Source organism: Pelodiscus sinensis, chromosome 24, assembly GCF_049634645.1.
Source record: "Pelodiscus sinensis isolate JC-2024 chromosome 24, ASM4963464v1, whole genome shotgun sequence".
Classification (NCBI taxonomy): Eukaryota; Metazoa; Chordata; order Testudines; family Trionychidae; genus Pelodiscus; species Pelodiscus sinensis.
In genome coordinates, this window is record NC_134734.1 from 2,501,529 (window position 1) to 2,520,645 (window position 19,117).

At 50.6% G+C, this 19,117-nt stretch overlaps 1 protein-coding gene and 1 pseudogene across 1 annotated transcript; both read left to right on the forward strand.

Moving 5' to 3' along the window:
* Nucleotides 1-255: 255 nt before the first annotated feature.
* Nucleotides 256-2,972, forward strand: LOC142819593 (C5a anaphylatoxin chemotactic receptor 1-like; annotated as a pseudogene).
* Nucleotides 2,973-10,877: 7,905 nt separating this feature from the next.
* LOC102453209 (chemerin-like receptor 1) lies at nucleotides 10,878-12,434 on the forward strand. Its single transcript, XM_006113695.2, has one exon. It carries the CDS (start codon nucleotides 11,203-11,205, stop codon nucleotides 12,064-12,066), a length of 864 nt encoding a protein of 287 aa, XP_006113757.2. The 5' UTR covers nucleotides 10,878-11,202; the 3' UTR covers nucleotides 12,067-12,434.
* Nucleotides 12,435-19,117: the final 6,683 nt, after the last annotated feature.

The window sequence follows — 19,117 nt, forward strand, 5'->3', positions numbered from 1 at the left end:
AGGATGTCAGAACGGCCAGGTCCATCTAGCCCCGTGTCCTGTCTGCCCACAGTGGCAAAAGCCAGATGCCCGCAGAGGGAGGGAACACAACAGGGAATCCTCATGCGATCCCTCCCCAGTCACCCATTTCCAGAAAATGGGTCTAGGATCTAGGGGATTATAAACTCTGTCTCTCTGCCCTCGCAGCCCTTTTCATGGCTCTTCCTTCCTTTGCTCAGAACAGCGGCTGCGCTGCCCGCGCCCAGCCCTGGGAGGAAGGAGGGGACGTGGTATCAGTAACTTCTCCAAGCATGGACTCCCCAGCCCTTCCGCTGGTGCTGGATGGGACGATCTTCCTGGCTGGAGTGTCATTGAACAGCTGCGTCCTCTTCGTCACCAGCACCCGAGTGCAGAGGAGGGTCAGCACTTGTGGTTCTTGAACAGGGTCGTAGCTGATTTCATCTTCATCGTCTGCCTGCTCCTCAGATTCGACTCCATCTTGATCCCCCACTTAGACTGGGCCAGGAGGCTGAGCAGCTCCGTCACCTCCCTGCACATGTTCTCCAGTGCCTTCCTCCTCACGGCCATCAGCGTCCATCGCTGCGTCCTCGCGGCACAGCCTGAGTGGGCCCAGAAATGCCTCACGGCCTCCCTGGCCTTCTCGATGGGTCTGGTTACATGGGCCCGGTCTGCTGGGTTCAGCTTGCAGTACGGTGACCTCTGGGAATCCCTCTTCCCACCTGCCAGCACCAGCATGATTTCTCCAGTGGAAAAAGCCGCCGTTGGGATCCTGTTCCTGGGCGGGTTTCTGATCCCATTAGCCTTGATCTGGTTTCCAACCTTCTACATCATACTAATTGCCAGGCTGAGAAGGAGCCAATTGATCCAATCCACTCAAGAGCCTTCTTGGCTTGATCCCGACATTTCTCCTCTGCTGACTGCCGTACCTCGTCTTCTCCTTCCTGTTCTTGTCAGTTGCATCCCCTCTGTGTCTGGACACAGTAAGTGTTTTTGTTTGTATCCTGATGTATTTCAACAGCTGCCTCAACCCCTCCTTCTACCTCACCATGGGGGAAGAGTTTCAGAGGTATCAGGAATGGGCACGCACCCCCCCACACCACCACCAACACAAGGCAGGATCTGGATGAATAAGGGAATAGATAGAATTGTTGATATCGGCACGGGGAAAGAATTCTGTGCCCTGGTTCCCATACCGGCTTCTTCTTCCATAAGTGCCTTTTTTAATCAAGCTAATTTTCTTGTCTATTTCAGAGAAGAGCCACAAGAAGAGTTACAGGGTTAGGAAATCTACCTTTGAGTGATAGACTCAAGGATCTCGAGCTATTTAGCCTAACAAAGAGATTGGGAGTGATCAGAGTCTGTGATTACCTCCCTGGGGAACAAATATTTAATAAAGATCTCCCTTGTCTAGCTGAGGAAGGTCTAAGGGGGGTTGAGTGAACAGAAGCTGAACCTAGACAAATTTGATCTGGAAACGAGCTATACGTTTTTAACAGTGAGGTAGGGATCCCTCTGAGCAAATTCCCAGGGTTCATGGTGGATCTTCCATCACTGGCATTTTCAAACCAAGCTTGCGTGTTTTTCTAAAAGCTCTGCTCTTGGAATTATGGGGGGGAGCACTCTCTGGCCCGTTCAATATGGGAGGTCTGATGAGATGATGATGATGGTTCCTTAGACACTTAAAAGAATCGATTCATCGACTTTAACAAAACAGATTCGAGTTTGAGGTTTTGTTCGTTCTTAGATTTGTGGGGGCCGTCTAGCCCAGTGTCCTGATAGTGGCCAGTACCAAGTACTCTAGAGGGCATTGAGAGAACAGGGAATCACCAAGTGATCCCTCCCCTGTCGTCCATACCCAGCCTCTAGCAAACAGATGTTAGAGACACCATCCCGGGTTTCAGCCGCTAATGGCCCTGCTATTACTTTTTGTGTCTTTGGCTGGCTGTTCTTCAGCTTCTCTTGGGCCTCCCCAACTATATGTTTATACGTCATCTGACAAAGTTCATGTTCCTCTCTCTTTTCCTCACTAGGATTTAACTTCCATTTTGAAAGGACACCCCTCGGCCTCTCAGAACTGCTTTTACTGTGTTGTGTAGCCAAAGTGGCACGTTTTTATCTTACCATTGTTTTTATTTGGGGTACAGGTTTCAGTTGACTCTCAGCTGTGGCATCTTTTAAAAGAGTCTCCATGCAGGGAGCAGGGATTTCACCTTTGGCCCCGTCCCTTTTCATTTCTGATTGACTTCCCCATTTTTGAGAAGTTCTCCTTTTGGAAATTAAATATCACAACTGTGAGCTTCTGTGGAGCCGTCCCCACCACACGGATGTTCAATTTAATTATATGATGGTCACTATCACCTAGCGATCCAGCTGTATTCATCTCTGGGACCCAAGCCTGTTCTCCATCTGGGACTAAATCAAACATTGTCTCTCCCCTTGGGTTTCAGGACTAGGTGCTCCAAGAAGCAGTCATTTAAGGTGGCAAGAAACTTACTGTCCACCTCCCATCCTGAGAGGAGGGGCACACATTCAACTGGGATAGTTGAACTCTCCCATTATTATTGAGTTGTTAGTATTTAGAGCCTCTGTACCCACCCCCAGCATTTCACACTCACTTTCAACATCCTGGTTGGGTGGTCGCTGGTATCTCCCTACTGCTTTATTCTGATTCTTAATTACTATCCATAGAGATTCTATGGTACCAGTTGGTTCATTTCAGTTCATTCTACCCTTTCTTTCACATATAGCGCCACATCCCCCTCTGCACGACCTGTTCTCTCCTGCCAGTAGATTTTGTATCCGAGTATGACCATGTCCCATTGCTTGTCCTCCTCCCACCAAGTTTCTGTATTGCCTGTTACATCAATCTCCTCCCTTCATCTGGGACACTCGAGTTCACTCATCTTATTATTCAGACTTCTACCTTTTGTACATCAGCACTTAAAATTATCACTGTTTAGTGGTCTTGCCAGTACATGATCTATTTGAACTGAAGATTTTCAAAAGCACCTCTGTGAGTTAGGAGCATAACTCCTGTTGACCTTCAATGGGAATTTGGCACCTAACGCCCTTGGCCACTTCTAAAAATCTAGCCCTCCACCTTCAGTGCCATGCCTGAGTCTTTCAATCTCACAGTTCACCAAAAACATCAGGAGATTTGTTGAAAAGAAAGACATTTGGGTTCTTTTTGGTGACCATTTCAAGCTTTTTTCTGACACAAGGTAGGCAAGAAACTTACTTAAAGAAAAAAAAGAAAAGGAAGCTGAAATCCCCCCCCCCCCCAATCATCTGATCCCAGGGTCTGGTGCTTTCAGAAAAATGCAAAATACGGCGAATGCTGCAGCCATAGGGTAACATTTGACAATAGTACAAATTGCCACCAAACATTTGCAAATAGCAGGCACATCAAGCTCTGATTTGGAAGCTAATGGGGTGAGGTGGGGTTTAAATGTAGAGATGTTAAATAGAATGTGGGAGGCTTTGGCAGCCTGCACCTCCAAACAGCGCCCTGGGATCCCCAAGCTCACCAGCGTCAGACTCACGTAGTTACGTGTCATGTACTGAGCCTGCCTTGTGAGGTGTAATGTCAAGAGTCTTGATCTACTGTTGGATTGGGTGTGTTGCAGTCTCGGGGAGGCTGTGAAGTGTTGCTGTGTGTGTGCTCCTGACATCGGTTGTGATTTTGGGAACACTCACACCCAGCTCTTCCGGTATGGCTGTAGTGTAACTTTCTATTTTCGCCATATTTAAGTTAGGATAATGGCGTCATAGTTTAGCATTAGGCAGACGGCGTGTGTCTGATGTTCAGGACAAGAACAAAACCTTTATGAATATTACTTGAGAAGAATATTGTGGAAAAGATTGGTGGTGTCCCTGAAAACGGGGACTGGGCGTCCTCGCCCAAAGGCTGATATTGTGTCTATGTTCATGAACGCTCCCTGGTGTGTGAATGAGGGATGCGTGTGGGACGAGATAAGCAGGGAAGCCATCACCAGGTGTTCTAGGGAGGGACCAGGACAGACAGGGACACCGCATCCCAACGTGAGAAGGGGGCATATTGCGGACGCTGAAGGAGGAAGGCTGGGAGTTCTCAATCCAGACAAGACAGCAGTGACCGAAACCAGACTGATGGGACAATAGATAAGGGGTGAGAAGAGCAACTGGAGAAAACAAGCCCCTCTCAAGGCGGCCTGACGATGCAACACCCCACTGGCCCCAATGCAGGGAAACTGCTCTAAGAAAGGGCTGCGCGGCCACAGACTTCGGGATCAGCTGCCACGTCCACTGAGATCTCAGCCCGGGCCGAAAGGAGCCAGGTCCTGAGCCTCGTACTTCACTGGCATGGCCGACTAGTGAAGGCGAGCAACAGACTGGTCATTATAAACATCAACTGGCAAGATGGGTGTGTGTGTGTGTCTGTCTGTCTGTGTGTGTGTCTGTGTGTGTGTGTGTCTGTCTGTCTGGGTGTGTGTGTCTGTGTTATCAGACGCTAACTGCTTTTCGACTGTACTCAATAAACGCGGCGTGTTGCCTTTTCCCCTGAGAAAGGTCCCTTGTGCTCTTTATAAGCATAACCAGACCATGGTGCAGCCAGACTAGGGCTCAGGGCTCATCAGCTCCCAGCAAAGAATCCACCATCCCAGGAGCTGCCGACAAGGGAGGTTTCCGAGAGCACAGACCGTGGGGACGGCCTGACCCACCTCGCAGCAAAGGGGGATTAAGATACTGGGTCTAACCCTCCTGCTCAGCCCCTGGAGACATGTCTGGGCACCAGAGCGCTTGAGGGGGCGGGTGTCCCAGCTGGAGGACAGTCCCGGCCTGTTGGCTGAGGATTTGCCCCAGGCTGGTCCCACCTGCAGGGAGGATGCGGCTCAGTTCAAATCCAGCTTCGTTTGTACCCCCAGCCTGCAAGTTCCCTTCTGTTTCCCAGGTGCCAGCTGGGACCCCCATGCTGGCTGCTCCCCAGCCTGGCCTGGCTCTGGCTGCAGCTAATCATCCTGTTTGCCATGTACACCCCCGCCCCCCACCCTGTGTGATCTGGTCGCCGGGCTTGGGAACCCACACCCTGGCACCCAGAGTCGGCAGGGGAGGAATCCCCCCATTGGGGGAGTGAGGGCTGGGCACTGAGCTGCTCCTGGCCATGTTCTGAGCAGAGCCAGAGGGGGTAGGTCTGGGGGGCTGGGAGCTGGGGATTAGCTGGTGCCCCGTGTTCTGAACTCCAGCCTGGCTGAGGGGTGACTGGTGGCTCTGAGCCGGGCGAGTCCCTGCCTGGGGATGGGGGTGCAAGTGCAGGGCCTGGCAGGGGGTTACAGCCTGTCACGGCCCCACGTCCAACAGAGCTAGAGATTCATGTGCCTGACGCGTGGGGAGGCCTCTCATGGGGTGACCAGGGCCAAAGGACGATGGGGCTCCCCACAAATCACCCCCCACCCAGCGTCACTTCACGGGCCTGCGCTGGGTCTGGTGCTTCTCAAGGTGCGAACGAGCTGCCATTTTGCAACAACGCGGCTGCAGCCCAGCTCCTGCTCTGGGGCTGCAGCTACCACGGATGTGGGCGACCGTCTCTGCAGATGGTTTCTCAGACCCTGCGTCATGAGCGGGCCCAGGCTGGGACGAGCTGTTTGAGGCTTGCTCGGAACTGGCCACCTCAGGGGCTTTGCAGAGTCAGCTTCATGAGCATCTCCTACACCAGCCAAATGCACCCCACCCCCGCCCCGTGCACCTCCCCTCCCAAGAGGACAGCTCCCAGTTTTCAGGCTCTCCAGGGTTTGCAGTTTGACTCAGTGGCTCTCAGCACCCCCACTATGCAAACTGTCCCAGCATCCCTGAGCCCATCCCCCGCACTCCCCACAGCAGTCCCTCCTCCAAATTCCTGCTTGTCACCTGTATAAACAGCCCCCATGACACACCACAGAGGTGGCCACATCTCAGAGGAAAAGGACCCTGCAGACCAGTGGCGCTGAATCTTTCCCACTCCTCTTCCCCTTGCAGGATTCTGACTCGTCCTGCGTAGCCCCAAGTTTCTCTGCACTTCAAAACGCCTTGTGCACCAAATCAGAGCTAGAAACACAAGTGTCTCTGTGCACTGGTGCTGTCACACTGTTTGCCTTCACATTTTACCGTGCCATTGTATAATCGGTCAATCAATAGCACTGTACAATTGTTGTACTTTCATTTCCTGGACAGGCTATAGAGCAGCTTAAATACCTCTGGGCGAATTCTGCCCCCCAAATTAAACATTCCGCAAGGACAAAAAAAAAATGCTGCGTAAATATTTTAAAATTCTGCAAAATGCTGCAAATACTATCTGTCAAACTAACCCAGTATAATCACTCCAGTTTCAGTTATTGCTGGTCATTCATTTCAAAATGCCTGTCAGCAGATATGTAACAAAACAGACAACAAAAATGTTCAGTGGATTTTGACAAACTGATCCCTCTCTATCCTAGGCCCCTTTTCCTATAGGAGCCTCTGACTTTTCTGGGAAGAGTCTGCAATCTAGCCATAGAGACTACAACTCCCATGATCCCTTGGGAAAAGGGGGGAAATGGCTTCTCTTCCAGGCAATGCAGGGAGAGCAGGTGGTGGGCTCCAGTTTGCAGGGAGGAACCAGGTGGCTGGGGTGGAGCTGGGCCCAGACCAGGAGCTGCTGCTGGAAGCTGGAGCTGGTGGAGGCTTTGATGGAGCAGGACATTTCAGAGGCTGTTGGGGATTTTCCCTGCAGGGGAGGGACTCTGGCTCTGCCTGGGAAGGGTCTGCAGGGTAGGAACTAGGGTTGCCAGGTGTCCGGTTTTGGCCTGGACAGTTTGGTACTTTGGACTTCTGTCCAGTAAAAAAACAGAGAATACCGGAGATGTAAAATGTCTGGTATTTTCTGTTTTCCTCGGAGGGATGGCCGGCAGCATGTGCGAGAGCAGGGGAGCTAGGAGCATGGTAATTTAAAGTCACAGAAACCTCTTTTTTTTTTTTGTTCGCAACCAATTTTTCCCTGCCCGTTCAGGATTTTTTGTGAAGGTATCTGGCAACCCTGGTAGGAACTGGGAGTAATTGGGACTGCTTCGGAAAGTGCTCATGTAAGCTTGGCTGGGCCAGACTTCCCTGCCCTTCTCCAGTGCCTTAAAAAAACACCCAACTCCCACAGAGAGTAGCTGGTGACCCAGCGTTCGGTCTCTAAGGACTTTCAGCAGGGCCAGCACAGGGCCAGCCTCCCCCCTTCAAGTCCCACAAGGATTGAATTTAATTAAATAATTTTATCAAATCTTGTGATGAGGACACAAATAATCATCTGGGTTTTACAACAGAGCAGGGCTGTTTTCTAAGCCACAGACCCGCTGCCCCGAACTCCAGGAGCGTCAGGCTGTGGAGGGTAAATCAGCCCAGCAACAGTGACTCAGACACAGCCCAAGCTCACACTCCCCCCGTCGTTCCCCCCGGGGTCTCTTAAAGACACAGCTCCCTGTTGGGTGCTGGGGCTACGTTTTTAAGTAAAAGGGTATGAAATTGACTTTTGTTGCAACAAAATGAGAATTAAAACTAGCCATGTAACACACAGCACTCAACAAAGGACAACATACATAACATACAGGACAACTTACACTTACAAACGCATGGCGCCAGAATTCTATTTATAACTAAACAAGATGAGCACATTTATCTCAGATCCTTAATTCAGGGTTGTGGGTTTTTTAATAAAAGGAAAAGGTACATGCTTGATTGAAGTGAGTGGGTTTTTTTTTTAAATACAGTGTTCTTTTTATGATGTTCATGTTTATTTTGGATTTCTTTAAAGAAAGGGATTGTTAACATTTTTTAGTTTAATTTTTTTTAAATGGGAATTCCATTAAGTGTGGGGAGGTTTTTCTTCATCCCTATAAACTCTTATCAGTCGCTATGTTTTAATTTAAAAAAATGGCTGTAGACCATTTCATTTCCAATAACATTGTCTTCTAGTTTTCAAAGCTCAATAATGGAGTTAGCTGTGCCCTGACAGCGCTATTCCAAAATTCTCCATTTTATCTCTTTTCTATGAGAAGCGACCCTCTTGCAAGTTCATCCTGTTTTTCTGGCTCATCTTGGTTCAGTATGTTTCAATGTTTGCTCAGTGATGTCTTGATTCCGTCTCTTTTTTTCTGCTTGGTTTGACGAGAAGCAATCCTATTCCAGGCACATCCCATTTTCCAGGCACAAGCAAACCCTGACATTGCTTTCGGTTGTCATGCCGAATTTGGTGGTCCTGGCTCTTACCGTTTAGGAGTTCTTGAAAAAAACAGACAAACTCTCTCAAATATATAATAGATAAATCAAAAACAAACACACAAACAAAAAGAAACAAAAGGGTTAAACATGTAAATAGGTAAGTTATTACATTTCTCATTAAAACTTAATAAAAATTGATACAATTTATATTAATATTTGCCAAATTTGTTCTATTAATTTAGTCACTTATTTCATTTTCCATTACTTTATATTAACTCTAATTTAAAACTATGCTTTGTGGTAATAAGAAAAGCCGAAGTTTCAAATATTAGTCTTAGACTTAGAAGCAGGGGCAGCATTTCTGATGCTAAGGAATCATATTTTCCAAAAAGTTAGGAGTAATTCCAGCTGTTGCACACGCCAGTGTTAAAATAATTCATTGACTGGATGTATTTAAAGTAAAGCTTTTACCTGGTTTTTTGTTTGTTGCTTTGTTCTTTTTTCAATTGTTTTATTTTTTGGACGGTTCTATAAAAAAGGGAACTTTTAACTATTAACTCACAGAGAGTCAAAGTGAGGCGAGGCAGAGCAAAGCGGTGGGGTGTGCAGAAAAGCTTAGGAAGATGGGGAGACCTGAGCCTAGAGAGATTAACTCTCACAGTTGTCTTGGGGCTTGTCTGCACTTACCCAGAAATTGACACTCTGGAGATCGATCTTCTGGGGTTTGATTTAGCAGGTCTAGTAAGGACCTCCTAAATTGACCGCTGATAGTGCCCCTGTCAACTCCCATACTCCATGGGGTCATAAGGAGTAAGGGAAGGTAATGAGAGAAATTGGAGTTGTATATCTTAACTTTTGAACATGCAAGGCACGACATTCAGCCGTATGGAGTGGAAATCCATCTCTCCGGTAGTGTAGACCTGGTCCTAAGGTACAGGCAGCAGCAGCAAGTTTTGCAAGCTGAAAACACTATAAATAGCCAGTGCTTGCAGACTTTGTCTCTGCCCCAGCTGGGCTCCTGGCCGTTAATCATCCTCCAGGCCCTTCTCTGACCCCTCCTCAGTCATTCAGCACCTCTGAGATTTGACACACCTCATTGACATTTTACATCCCTAATCCAATGGAGAAACCCCCTCCCTGCACCCCAGCAAGGTTCCTTGGGGACGGGGCCCAGGCTGGCCTGAACTTGGCTGCCCTGGGGATTCAGGCTGAACCAAAATGCGCCCCAGGCTTGTTGGAGGCCGGGCTGTGGTTTGTGTGGTCTCTAGCCCAGCGCGAGGGTTTCCTTAGCAGCTGACTCCCAGCGGGTCTGGTCTTGTTCCCAGGTTGGAGCGGCTGGGAGACAAGTCCCAGCTGGGGTCTCTGCTCCTGGGACCTCCCCCGGGGAGCTGGCTGGATGTGGCTGTCTCAGCCCCAGCTCCCCCCTGGGTGTTTCCCCTGCTGGCCCCAGGACGTGAGAGCCAAATGCAGACACTGTGCCGTGGCCCAGCGGGGGGAGCTCGTGGTTTCTATGAGCTCTGCTTAGAGCTGTGGGAGCTGGAAACCTTCCAGGCTTTGCAGACGTGATCGGACCCAGCCACGTCCTGTGATCTCCCCCCACGGCTCCCTCCCCACAGAGATCCCCCCATATGAACGGCTTCTTGTTGCTGGCTGGGCCAGTCTGGGTGAGCTGCAGGCATCGTGAGGGGACTTGGGACAGGGGTCGGCTCTGCGTCACTGCGTCTGCCCGAGACACGGGTAAGGAATAGACAGAAACCCTCCAGCTGCCCATTAGATCTCATTCCGCCCCCCATTGCTCTTCCCTGGATCTCCTCCTCCTGCTCTCCCCAGCTCCTCCCCTCATCACCTCTGGATGGAGCCGGTTGATATTATTTGCCCATCCCATTGTCAGAGTTTAGGGTGCGGCACAGACTCCGACCAAGCTCAGGGGCTGCCTCCCACCCGGCGTTGCACAGACCCTGACTGAGTTCGGGGTCCCGTTATACCAGGTGCTGCCCCAATCCACAGGGAGAAACAGTCTGGCCACAGCCAACTCACACTCTAAACAGGCAAATGGTCAGAGGGGAAACTGAGGCACGGGGCCATGATGTGCCTTGCCCAAACCCACTGAGCATTTTAGTGGCAGAGTCTGGGATGAAACCAGGAGTCCTGACTCCTGGTCTATACAGCAAAATAGTCTCTAGAAATGTCCTTTCATTAAAAATAAAACTTTTGGCTTGTTCCTGCTCTCTTCACTCTTTGGTGTTTTTCTGGGTGGCTTTTTTATCTTACTTTCCTCCTCCTTGGAACCTTTTCATCACCAGAGGTTTCCATGTTGGGGGGAGGAAGGGCTCTGTGGGGATTTTGCCTGCTCCAGTAGCTCACCTCCATAAGCCTCAAACCCAAAATGTCTGCTTCAACATGCAGAGTGGCGGGAGAAAAATGGATTTAAAAAAATTGAATATTAAAAAAAGATGAAAGGATAATTTGTTAATTTTTAACATTGATCCAACGTGGGATTGCCAGCACTGCGGGACACTATGAGTAAGACGAACATTTGGGACTTTGGGGGAGATAGGGAGGTATCGTATGTCTCTGTCTTTGCTCCCAGGTCACTATGTTGCCTAAAAATCCAACTTTTGAGCAAGAAGCAAATGTGGGTTTTTAAAAATATATACATTTGGTTTAGTTAAAATCCCTGCTATTGTGCAGAAACACAAACCATTCGGGCTGAGGACAGACACAACAAACGCTGTATCTTGGCAGGGCTCAGATGAGACGACAATTTCACCCCCACTGCTCACCCTGTCGTTCTGTTCTTCTAAGGTCTTCTAGCCAATGGGGCCAATGGTCGGTCTGAGTTCAGCACAGGATTTGGAAGATCATAAACTCTGCATCTGTCTCTCTCTGTCTTCTCCTGGAGCCCTTTTCATTGCTCTTCCTTCCTTCCCTCAGAACAACATCTGCCCTGCCCTGCCCCAGCCTTGAGGAGAAGGGGGAGATACTGTGACAGCAGCTCCTCCAAGAATGGTGTACTGGACCATCTTGGTGGTGCTCTGCTGCATGGCCTTCCCAACCGGGGTGTTGTGCAACGGGTACGTCCTCTTCGTCACCGGCTGCCGTATGGAGAGGACGTCCAGCGCCGTGTGGTTCCTGAACCGGGCCGTTTCCGATTTCATCTTCATCCTCTGCCTGCCCCTCAGATTCATCTTCATCTTCATCCCTGACTTAGACTGGGCCAGGAGGCTGAGCAGCACCATCACCTCCCTGCACATGTTCTCCAGTGCCTTCCTCCTCACGGCCATCAGCATCCATCGCTGCGTCCTCACTGCATGGCCTGAGTGGGCCCAGAAACACCGCACAGCTTCCCTGGCCTTCTGGGAGGGTCTATTTGTATGGGCCCTGTCTGCTGGGTTCAGCTTACGATACGGTGACCTCTGTGAATTCCTCCCCTCAACTGCCAGCACCAGCATGCATTTCCCACTGGATGAAGGGAGGGCAAAGGTCGCCGTTGCAATCCAGTTCCTGGTCGGGTTCCTGATCCCATTAGCCTTGATCGTCATCTCAATCTTCTACATCATTCATGCTGCCAGGCTGAGAAGGAACCATCCAATCCAGGCCACCCAGCCTCTCAAGATCCTCTGCAGCTTGATCCCGACCTTTTTCCTCGGCTGGCTGCCATATCACGTCTTCTACTTTCTGCAGCTCTCAGCTACGCATCCTCCGCCTCTTCTGGAAAGAGGAAGCGCATTTGCTTGTGTCCTGACATATGTCAACAGCTGCTTCAACCCCATCTTCTACCTCACCATGGAAGAAGAGTTTCTGAGGTACCAGAAATGCGCACACAATCCCGACACCGCTGACCAGTCAAGGCTGGAGCCAGCTGAATAGGGGAATAGACGGTATTGGTGAACATGACATGGAGAAAGAATTCTGTTCACTGGCTGCTGTCGGCTCCTTTTGATCTCCAGATTGTATTTTGGCAAGTAGATTTTCAGTTTTCTGCAGGGAAGTGTGAGGAGAATGAAGAACCCGCCTTAGTGTGAGAGACACAAGAAGAGCAGTCTATGTAGTTTAACAAGAAAAATGTGAAGGGGTCACTGGATCATAGTCTGTAAGTATCCACCCTGACAACAAATAAAGGCTGAACCACTCTGGTCGGGCAACATGTCATCAGCATGATTTCAGTTAGCCACATGCCCACTTTTCATGGGTTTGGCCTAGTTTATTGAGGTCCCATCAAGTTTTTTTATCGCCACCAGTCCTGGCTCAGGGTGTTCTGTGCTGTTAGTTAGCTCATATTTACCCCTAAATGTTCCCCTCCTGCCCAGCAAGCAGGGGAAGTGTTGGTAACACTACTAAGCAATATTGACTTCCCACAGTCTAAAACATTCTCTGGTTTGGCACCAGTCAGTTCCAGAGGGTTTATAAACTCTCTCTCTCTCTCTCTTTTCACTGTCCTGTCCACCCCGAGAGCCTTTTTCATTGCTTTCTACAGTGTCATTTTGGGGAGGGAAGCAAATTTAACTCTGATTCCAGAGGCTACCCGGCACTAGAAAATGCGAGTGTTTGAGGCACATGGATCTTGTGCAAAAAGGAAACGTCCTCACTGCTTGTTTTTGTGCAACAACAGATTGGGAGAGATTATGGAAATGAAGCATGAGAAAATGCTAATCTGCGCTTCATTTGCATTGCCTCTTCCAGCAAAACTCGTAGGCTGTGTCTACATTGGCAACCTTTTCTGGAAAAGGGATGCTAATGAGACCAGTCGGAATTGCAAATGCCCCGGGGATTTAAATTTTCCCCACGGCATTTGCATGAACATGGCTGCCGCTTTTTTCCGGCTCGGGGCTTATTCCTCTTTAAAATCAGTTCCCTTCTGTTTCTCAGGTGCCAGCTGTGACTGCCGTGCTGGCTGCTCCCCATCCCGGCCTGGCTCTGGCTGCAGTTAATCACCCTGTTTGCCGTGTCTGCCCACCCCCGCCCCCTGTGTTCTTGTTGCAGGGCTAGGGAAACCCCAGCTCAGCTCCCAGAGAGGGGCAGAGGCTCTCTCTGTCGGGAGAGGGATAGGCTGTGCACTGATCTGTCCCTGGCCAGGCTCTGAGCAGAGCCACAGGGGGCAGCTCATGTGGGGCAGGGAGATGGGGGTTGTCTGGAGACCCCTGTTGTGAGCTCTGGCCTGGCTGCAGGCTGACTGATGGCTCTGAGCTGGGCGAGTCTGGGATGGGGGCACAAGTGCAGCACCTAGCATTGGGGTGCCTGTCGGGATCCCCACGTCCAACAGAGCAAGAGATTCATGTGCCTGCTGCCTGGGGAGGCCTCTCACGGGCTGTCATAACCAGGGGTGCTGACCAGCCCCCGCTGACTAAGAGGTTAACTAATGTCTCCTGTATCTACCCAGGTATTGAGTGGTCAGCCAATAATAATGCAGGTAGGAATTTCAAAGTGGAAGAGAGGGTTTTCTCTCACTCTCTCTCTCTCTTCTGTGTTTGAGAGGCAGAGCAGTTTCTTCCAAGACTGGGGGAGATGGGAGACACTTTTCTCTCCAATAATGGACTTCTTACAATGTGTAAATAGAGAAAAGTTTAGGTAGTCCATCAGGATTTGTTATTTTCCTTGTTTGGGAATTTGGAACTAATGTCTGAGCTGGAAATTGCATTTTTCTTTTTTCTTTGTAACTAAGTTTTAGCCCAGGGGGTTTCCCTGAGTATCTATATCAATTGGTGTCTCTTTCCATCTAGCCACTTGACTATGCTTGCAACTGTAGTTTTGTTTTGATAATAAATGATTGTTTCTTTTTTCGAATGAACCGGGATTGGTTGATTATTGTGTCCTTAGGACTCAGTGCCTAGTTACAAGGGAAGAGTCCATTGTTGACTGTAGATTCCCTCTGGGTGCGTCTAGACTGGCCGCTTGAATTTGCGCAAGAGCACTGACTTTGTAATGTACAAAATCAGTGCTTCTTGTGCAAATACTTTCACGCTCCCGCTCGGGAAAAAGCCCTCTTGCACAAGAATACGTGCTCAAGTGTAGACAGGGAAGAACTGTTTTGTGCAAAAAAGCCCCAATGGCTAAAATGGCGATCGGGGCTTTCTTGCGCAAAATCGCATCTACACTGGCCACAGATGCTTTTGCACAAAAGCACTTTTTGCGCAAAAGCATCCGTGCCAATCTAGACGTGCTTTTGCGGATACACTTTTAACGGAAAAACTTTTCCGTTAAAAATATTTCCGCAAAATCATTCCAGTCTAGACGTAGCCTCTATGTTTCCCGACTCCAAGCAAAATGGAGGTTGGGGGAGGGGGAAAGTTTTACCTTAGGGAGGAGGTTTCCCAAGTGATCTCTTCCCTTGGGTAGTGGCAGCAGATTCCCCAGACTCTGGATATTAGGATTTTGGGGACAAGTTTTTGTACCAGAACCTGTAGAGGCAAGGTTTTGGAGAGCTCTTGTGGGGAACAGCCTTGACACGGGTGTTCACAGGGTGACCGAGAGGGAAGGGTGGTGGGGCTCAACCAGAAACCACGCCTGACCCAGAGACACTTCCGGGGTCCAACCCAGCTCTGATGCCTCTCAAGGAATTTTTGTAAAAAAGTGGCTGCAGCTCAGGCCAACTCCTGCTCTTGGGCTGCAGCGGCCCCAAATGTGAGTGACCATCTCTGCTGATGGTTTCTCAGCCTCTTCATCACTAAGGGCCCCAGAGCTGAGCCAAGTTGTCTGAGGCTTGCACGGAGCTGCCCACCTCAGAGACTTTGGAGGCTCAATGTCACTCAGCTTCGTAAGTGTCTCCCATCCCCACTGAGTCATCCCTTTCCTCCTTCCACTCTCCGGGAGAGGGCAGTTCTATGGGGACGGAGCCACACATGGTGTGTGAATGTTTAGGGAATCAGTCCTGAGGCGCTGTGTCCGATTCCCCCGCAACACAGGAAAGAAAGTGAGAATAGACCTTCCAGCTTCAATTCTAGGGTGAATTCTGCAATGCCCCCTCCCATCACTCCCTACCCCTCAATAGGTGCTGCATCGCCAGGCATAAAGTGGTCTCCATCCTATCCAGGTTTTGCAGTTTGACTGAGTAGCTCTTGACATTCCCACTATACGAGTTGTTCCAGCACCTCTAACCTCACCCCATTCCCCATAGCAGCCCCTCGAATTCCTCCCTGTCACCTGCATAAACAGCCCCCGTGACACACCCCAGAGGTAGCCACATCTCAGAGGGAAAGGACCCTGCAGACCGGAGCTCTGAACCTTTCTTGACTCCTGTTTCCCTTTCAGGATCCTGATTTGTCCTGTGTAGCCCCAAGCTTTTCAGCCTATAGATCAGATTAAACACTCCTTGGGGGAATTCTGCATGAAAAAATGAATAAAGATTCTATGTGAACAAATGAAAAATTCCACACACAATGTTTGAAAACACTGCAAAATGCTGCAGATATGATTTGTCAAGATAACACAATATAATCCCCCCAGTTTTTCCACGAGGTGTAACAGTTAACTCGAACTAAGGACTTAGTTCGCGTTAACATTTGACTGCCACATGTAGCCACGGGCAATTAGTTCAGACTAAGGGGATTTAAAAATGACACCCAGATGGGAAGATGCACATAAAGCCTGGGATATTTAAATCCCGGGCTTCATTTGCAACTTTGAATGCCTACATTAGCCTCCCTAGTTCAAACTAGGGGGCTAGTGTAGACATACCCTTCGACAACTAAAAAGATTGAGGAAATGGTTTTTGAGAAGTGGATTCCTTGCTAGACATATTAACACAGAATGGTGAGTAACAATTCGTGTACACTGCATTTCCGAACTGCATTTCCTGCACCCCCAGAAGCAGGGCAAAAGGCTGGGGGGAGTTGAGGCTACAGGGGAGGCGGGGGAGATGGAAGGAAATTGTGGGGTGTGTCCTGGGTGCGTACTCAGAGAGTTGTTGGGTGTGGGTGGGAAAAGATTGGAATAGGGGGTTTTTTTTGGTGGGAAGGATTGTTAGTGAGCATCCCCCATGCAGACCTCCCGTGCCAAAGCATGGAACACCCCCCCTCCCACCCCGCAAGGTGCAAACACGCAGGGTACTGTCCGTCTGCAATGTTAGCATGTTCTGTCTCTGCTTGTGCGGTCTATGGCGCCTGCTTGAAAGCCAGGCAAATCGTGAGACAATTTGATGTACCCCCTGGAAGAGCTCTGCCTGCCCTGGGGCGTGCATACCGCTGGCTGAGTCTCACTGCCCTAGACTGCTTGGGGCTCAGCATGGCAGCCAAACCACCCAGCAGCATAATTCAGGTACATGCCCTAAGCTGTTAATCAAATTTCCCTTCCCTGGTATCTAAAAGGGTGTCACAAGGAGGAGGGAGAAAACTTGTTCCCCTTGGCCTCTGAGGACAGGACAAGAAGCAATGGGCTTAAACTGCAGCAAGGGAGGTTTAGGTTGGACATTAGGAAAAAGTTCCTAACTGTCAGGGTGGTCAGACACTGGAATAAATTGCCCAGGGAGGTTGTGGAATCTCTATCACTGGAGATATTTAAGAGCAGGTTAGATAAGTGTCTATCAGGGATGGTCTAGATGGTACTGGGTCCTGCCACAAGGGCAGGGGACTAGACTCAATGACCTCTCGAGGTCCCTTCCAGTCCTAGTATTCTATGATTCTACGATTCCCTGCCCCGTGGTCTGCAGCAGCCCCTGGCGTCGGTGTTGCAACGCAGCTCGGAGATGCGGAAAACCTGTCTCTCTGTGAGCCTGGAGGCTGGGCTGTGGTTTGTGTGGTCTGTAGCTCAGCGCGAGGGTTTCCTTAGCAGGGCTGGGGACGCTGCAGCAGAGGCCGGGCTCAGATCTCCTGCAGCCGACTCCCAGCGGGGCTCTGGTCTCTTTCCCAGCCGGGGGGCAGAGTCCCAGCTGGCGTCTCTGCTCCTGGGACCTCACCCGGTGGAGCTGGCTGGACGTGGCTGTCTCTGTTCCTTGCGGGGTGCCTGGCCCGCTGTCCCCCAGACATGGGCCTCAGAACACAGACACCTTGCTGGGACCCAGCGAGGGGAGTTTGTGGTTCACGTGGGAACTGGAGGCCTGCCAGGCTTTGCAGAGGGATCGGACCTGGCCATGTCCTGTGATCTCCACCATCCTGCACAGGATTCCTGCTGCCGGCTGAGCCAGTCCGGGGAGCTGCAGGCATCGCGTCGGGGACCTGGGACGGGGGTCGTCTCTGAGGTGCTGCGTCCCCCCAAGACACGTGGAAGGAAATGCGGTAAACCCTCCAGCTGCCCCACTGGGTCTCCCCCTTCCCTGCTTCCCCATCTGCTCCATGCCTCTGCTCTGGAGAGAGCCAGCTGAAATTCTTGAGGGTCCTTTTGGACGTGCGAGGCCCCATCGTGCAAGGTGCTGCCCAGTTCCCACCGGAGATCAATGGGCAAGGCCCTGCCCAAATCCCAACCATGTTCAGGGCCCCTTGTGCTGGGTGCTGCACAGACTGACTGGGAGAAACAGGCTTGGCCACAGTGAGGTCACACAGTAATGGGAGAAATGTTTGGAGGGGAAACTGAGGCATGGGTGCAGGACATGACTTGTCCAAGGCCTCCAAGCCTTCCCCGGCAGACTCTGGGATGGAACCCAGGAGTCCTGACTCTCCATCTAACCACCGACATGGACTCTTGCAACAGCCTCCCTTTCACAACAATCGTTTGGCTTGGTCCTGCTCTCATCTTCCGCTCACGTTTTCCCTCCGGGGAAGCTGCTCTCTGTCCTGGAGATTGTTGTGGGGAGTTCGTTCAGTGGCGATTTCGCCTGCTCCACTAACTCACCTCCCCAAAACAGCCCACGCCGCACACAGACTCCACTTCAACATGATGGCGGACGGGAGAAGAATCCCTTTTAAAATTTCCGTTCTTTACAAAAGGAAGGGGGAGGAACCGCACCAGCTCCTCTGGGAAACTCCCAGCAAGCAGGTTAGTTGGGAACTTTGGTGAGGCTCAGAGGGCAGGGGGGTCCCTCCTCTCGGTCATTGCACTTTGGACTCCCCCTTAGCTACCTCCTGTTGCCGAGAAATCCACATTTGCATCTTGAAATAAACGTGGGAGCTTTAAAATATTTGATTTAGTTAAAAAATGTAAAAACAAATAACCTTCGGGCTGGGGAGAGACACAACACACCCTGCCTCTTGGTAGGGGTCAGGCGGGACAAACTTTGTGGTCCCTGCTCAACTTGTGGCCTGATGCTTTTAAGATCTTCAAACCATTAGGGCTGTTGCCCTAGAAGGTTTGATCCTATCTGAGTTCAGCTCAGGATCTGGAGAGTTTATAAACTCTTTCTATCTCTGTCCTTTTTCATTGCTCTCAGCCACACCATTCTGGTTTTGGGGAGGGTGTCAGGGTGCACCCCCCCCCCCCTGTGCCTCAGTGCCCCCTGACTGTCCTCATCTAGCCCCTCTCAGGGCAAGTTACAGTCTGTGCGGGTTGCTTATCATTGGCATTGGGGTTATTTCTACTGCCCCGCGTACCTAGACTGCATTATGATCCACCTCCAAACCCTGGGCCTTGCCTCCGGCCCCTAGCCAAGGGGAGTCTTGGCTGGCCCTCTCCCAGCCCTAGCTAGCTATCCCCAGCTGTTCTTCCTCCTGGGAGCTCCTGCTTCCTCTCCAGTCAGCCCTTCACTAGCCCTCCCCCTCTAAGGAAACTGTGCTTCTCTAGATAGCTGCCGGCTGGGCTCTCACCCACCCTAACGGCTTCAGCTGGCCTCTTCAAGCAAACTGTGCTTCACTAGATAGCTGCCAGCTGGGCTCTCACTAGCCCTAACGGCCTCAGCTGACCTCTCTGGGCTCAGCCCCGGCTCAGGGCCTGAGTCTTGGCCTTAAAGGGCCAGTGTAGGGCAGGCACCCTGTCACAGAGGGAAGCAAATTTAACCCTGATTCCACTAGATTCCTGGGCACTAGAAAATGCTGACGTTTTGGCAGGTCACTTAGCA

Excerpts from the sequence above, each read along its gene's own strand:
- LOC102453209 (XM_006113695.2), top strand. The coding sequence starts at position 11,203 with ATGGTGTACTGGACCATCTTGGTGGTGCTCTGCTGCATGGCCTTCCCA.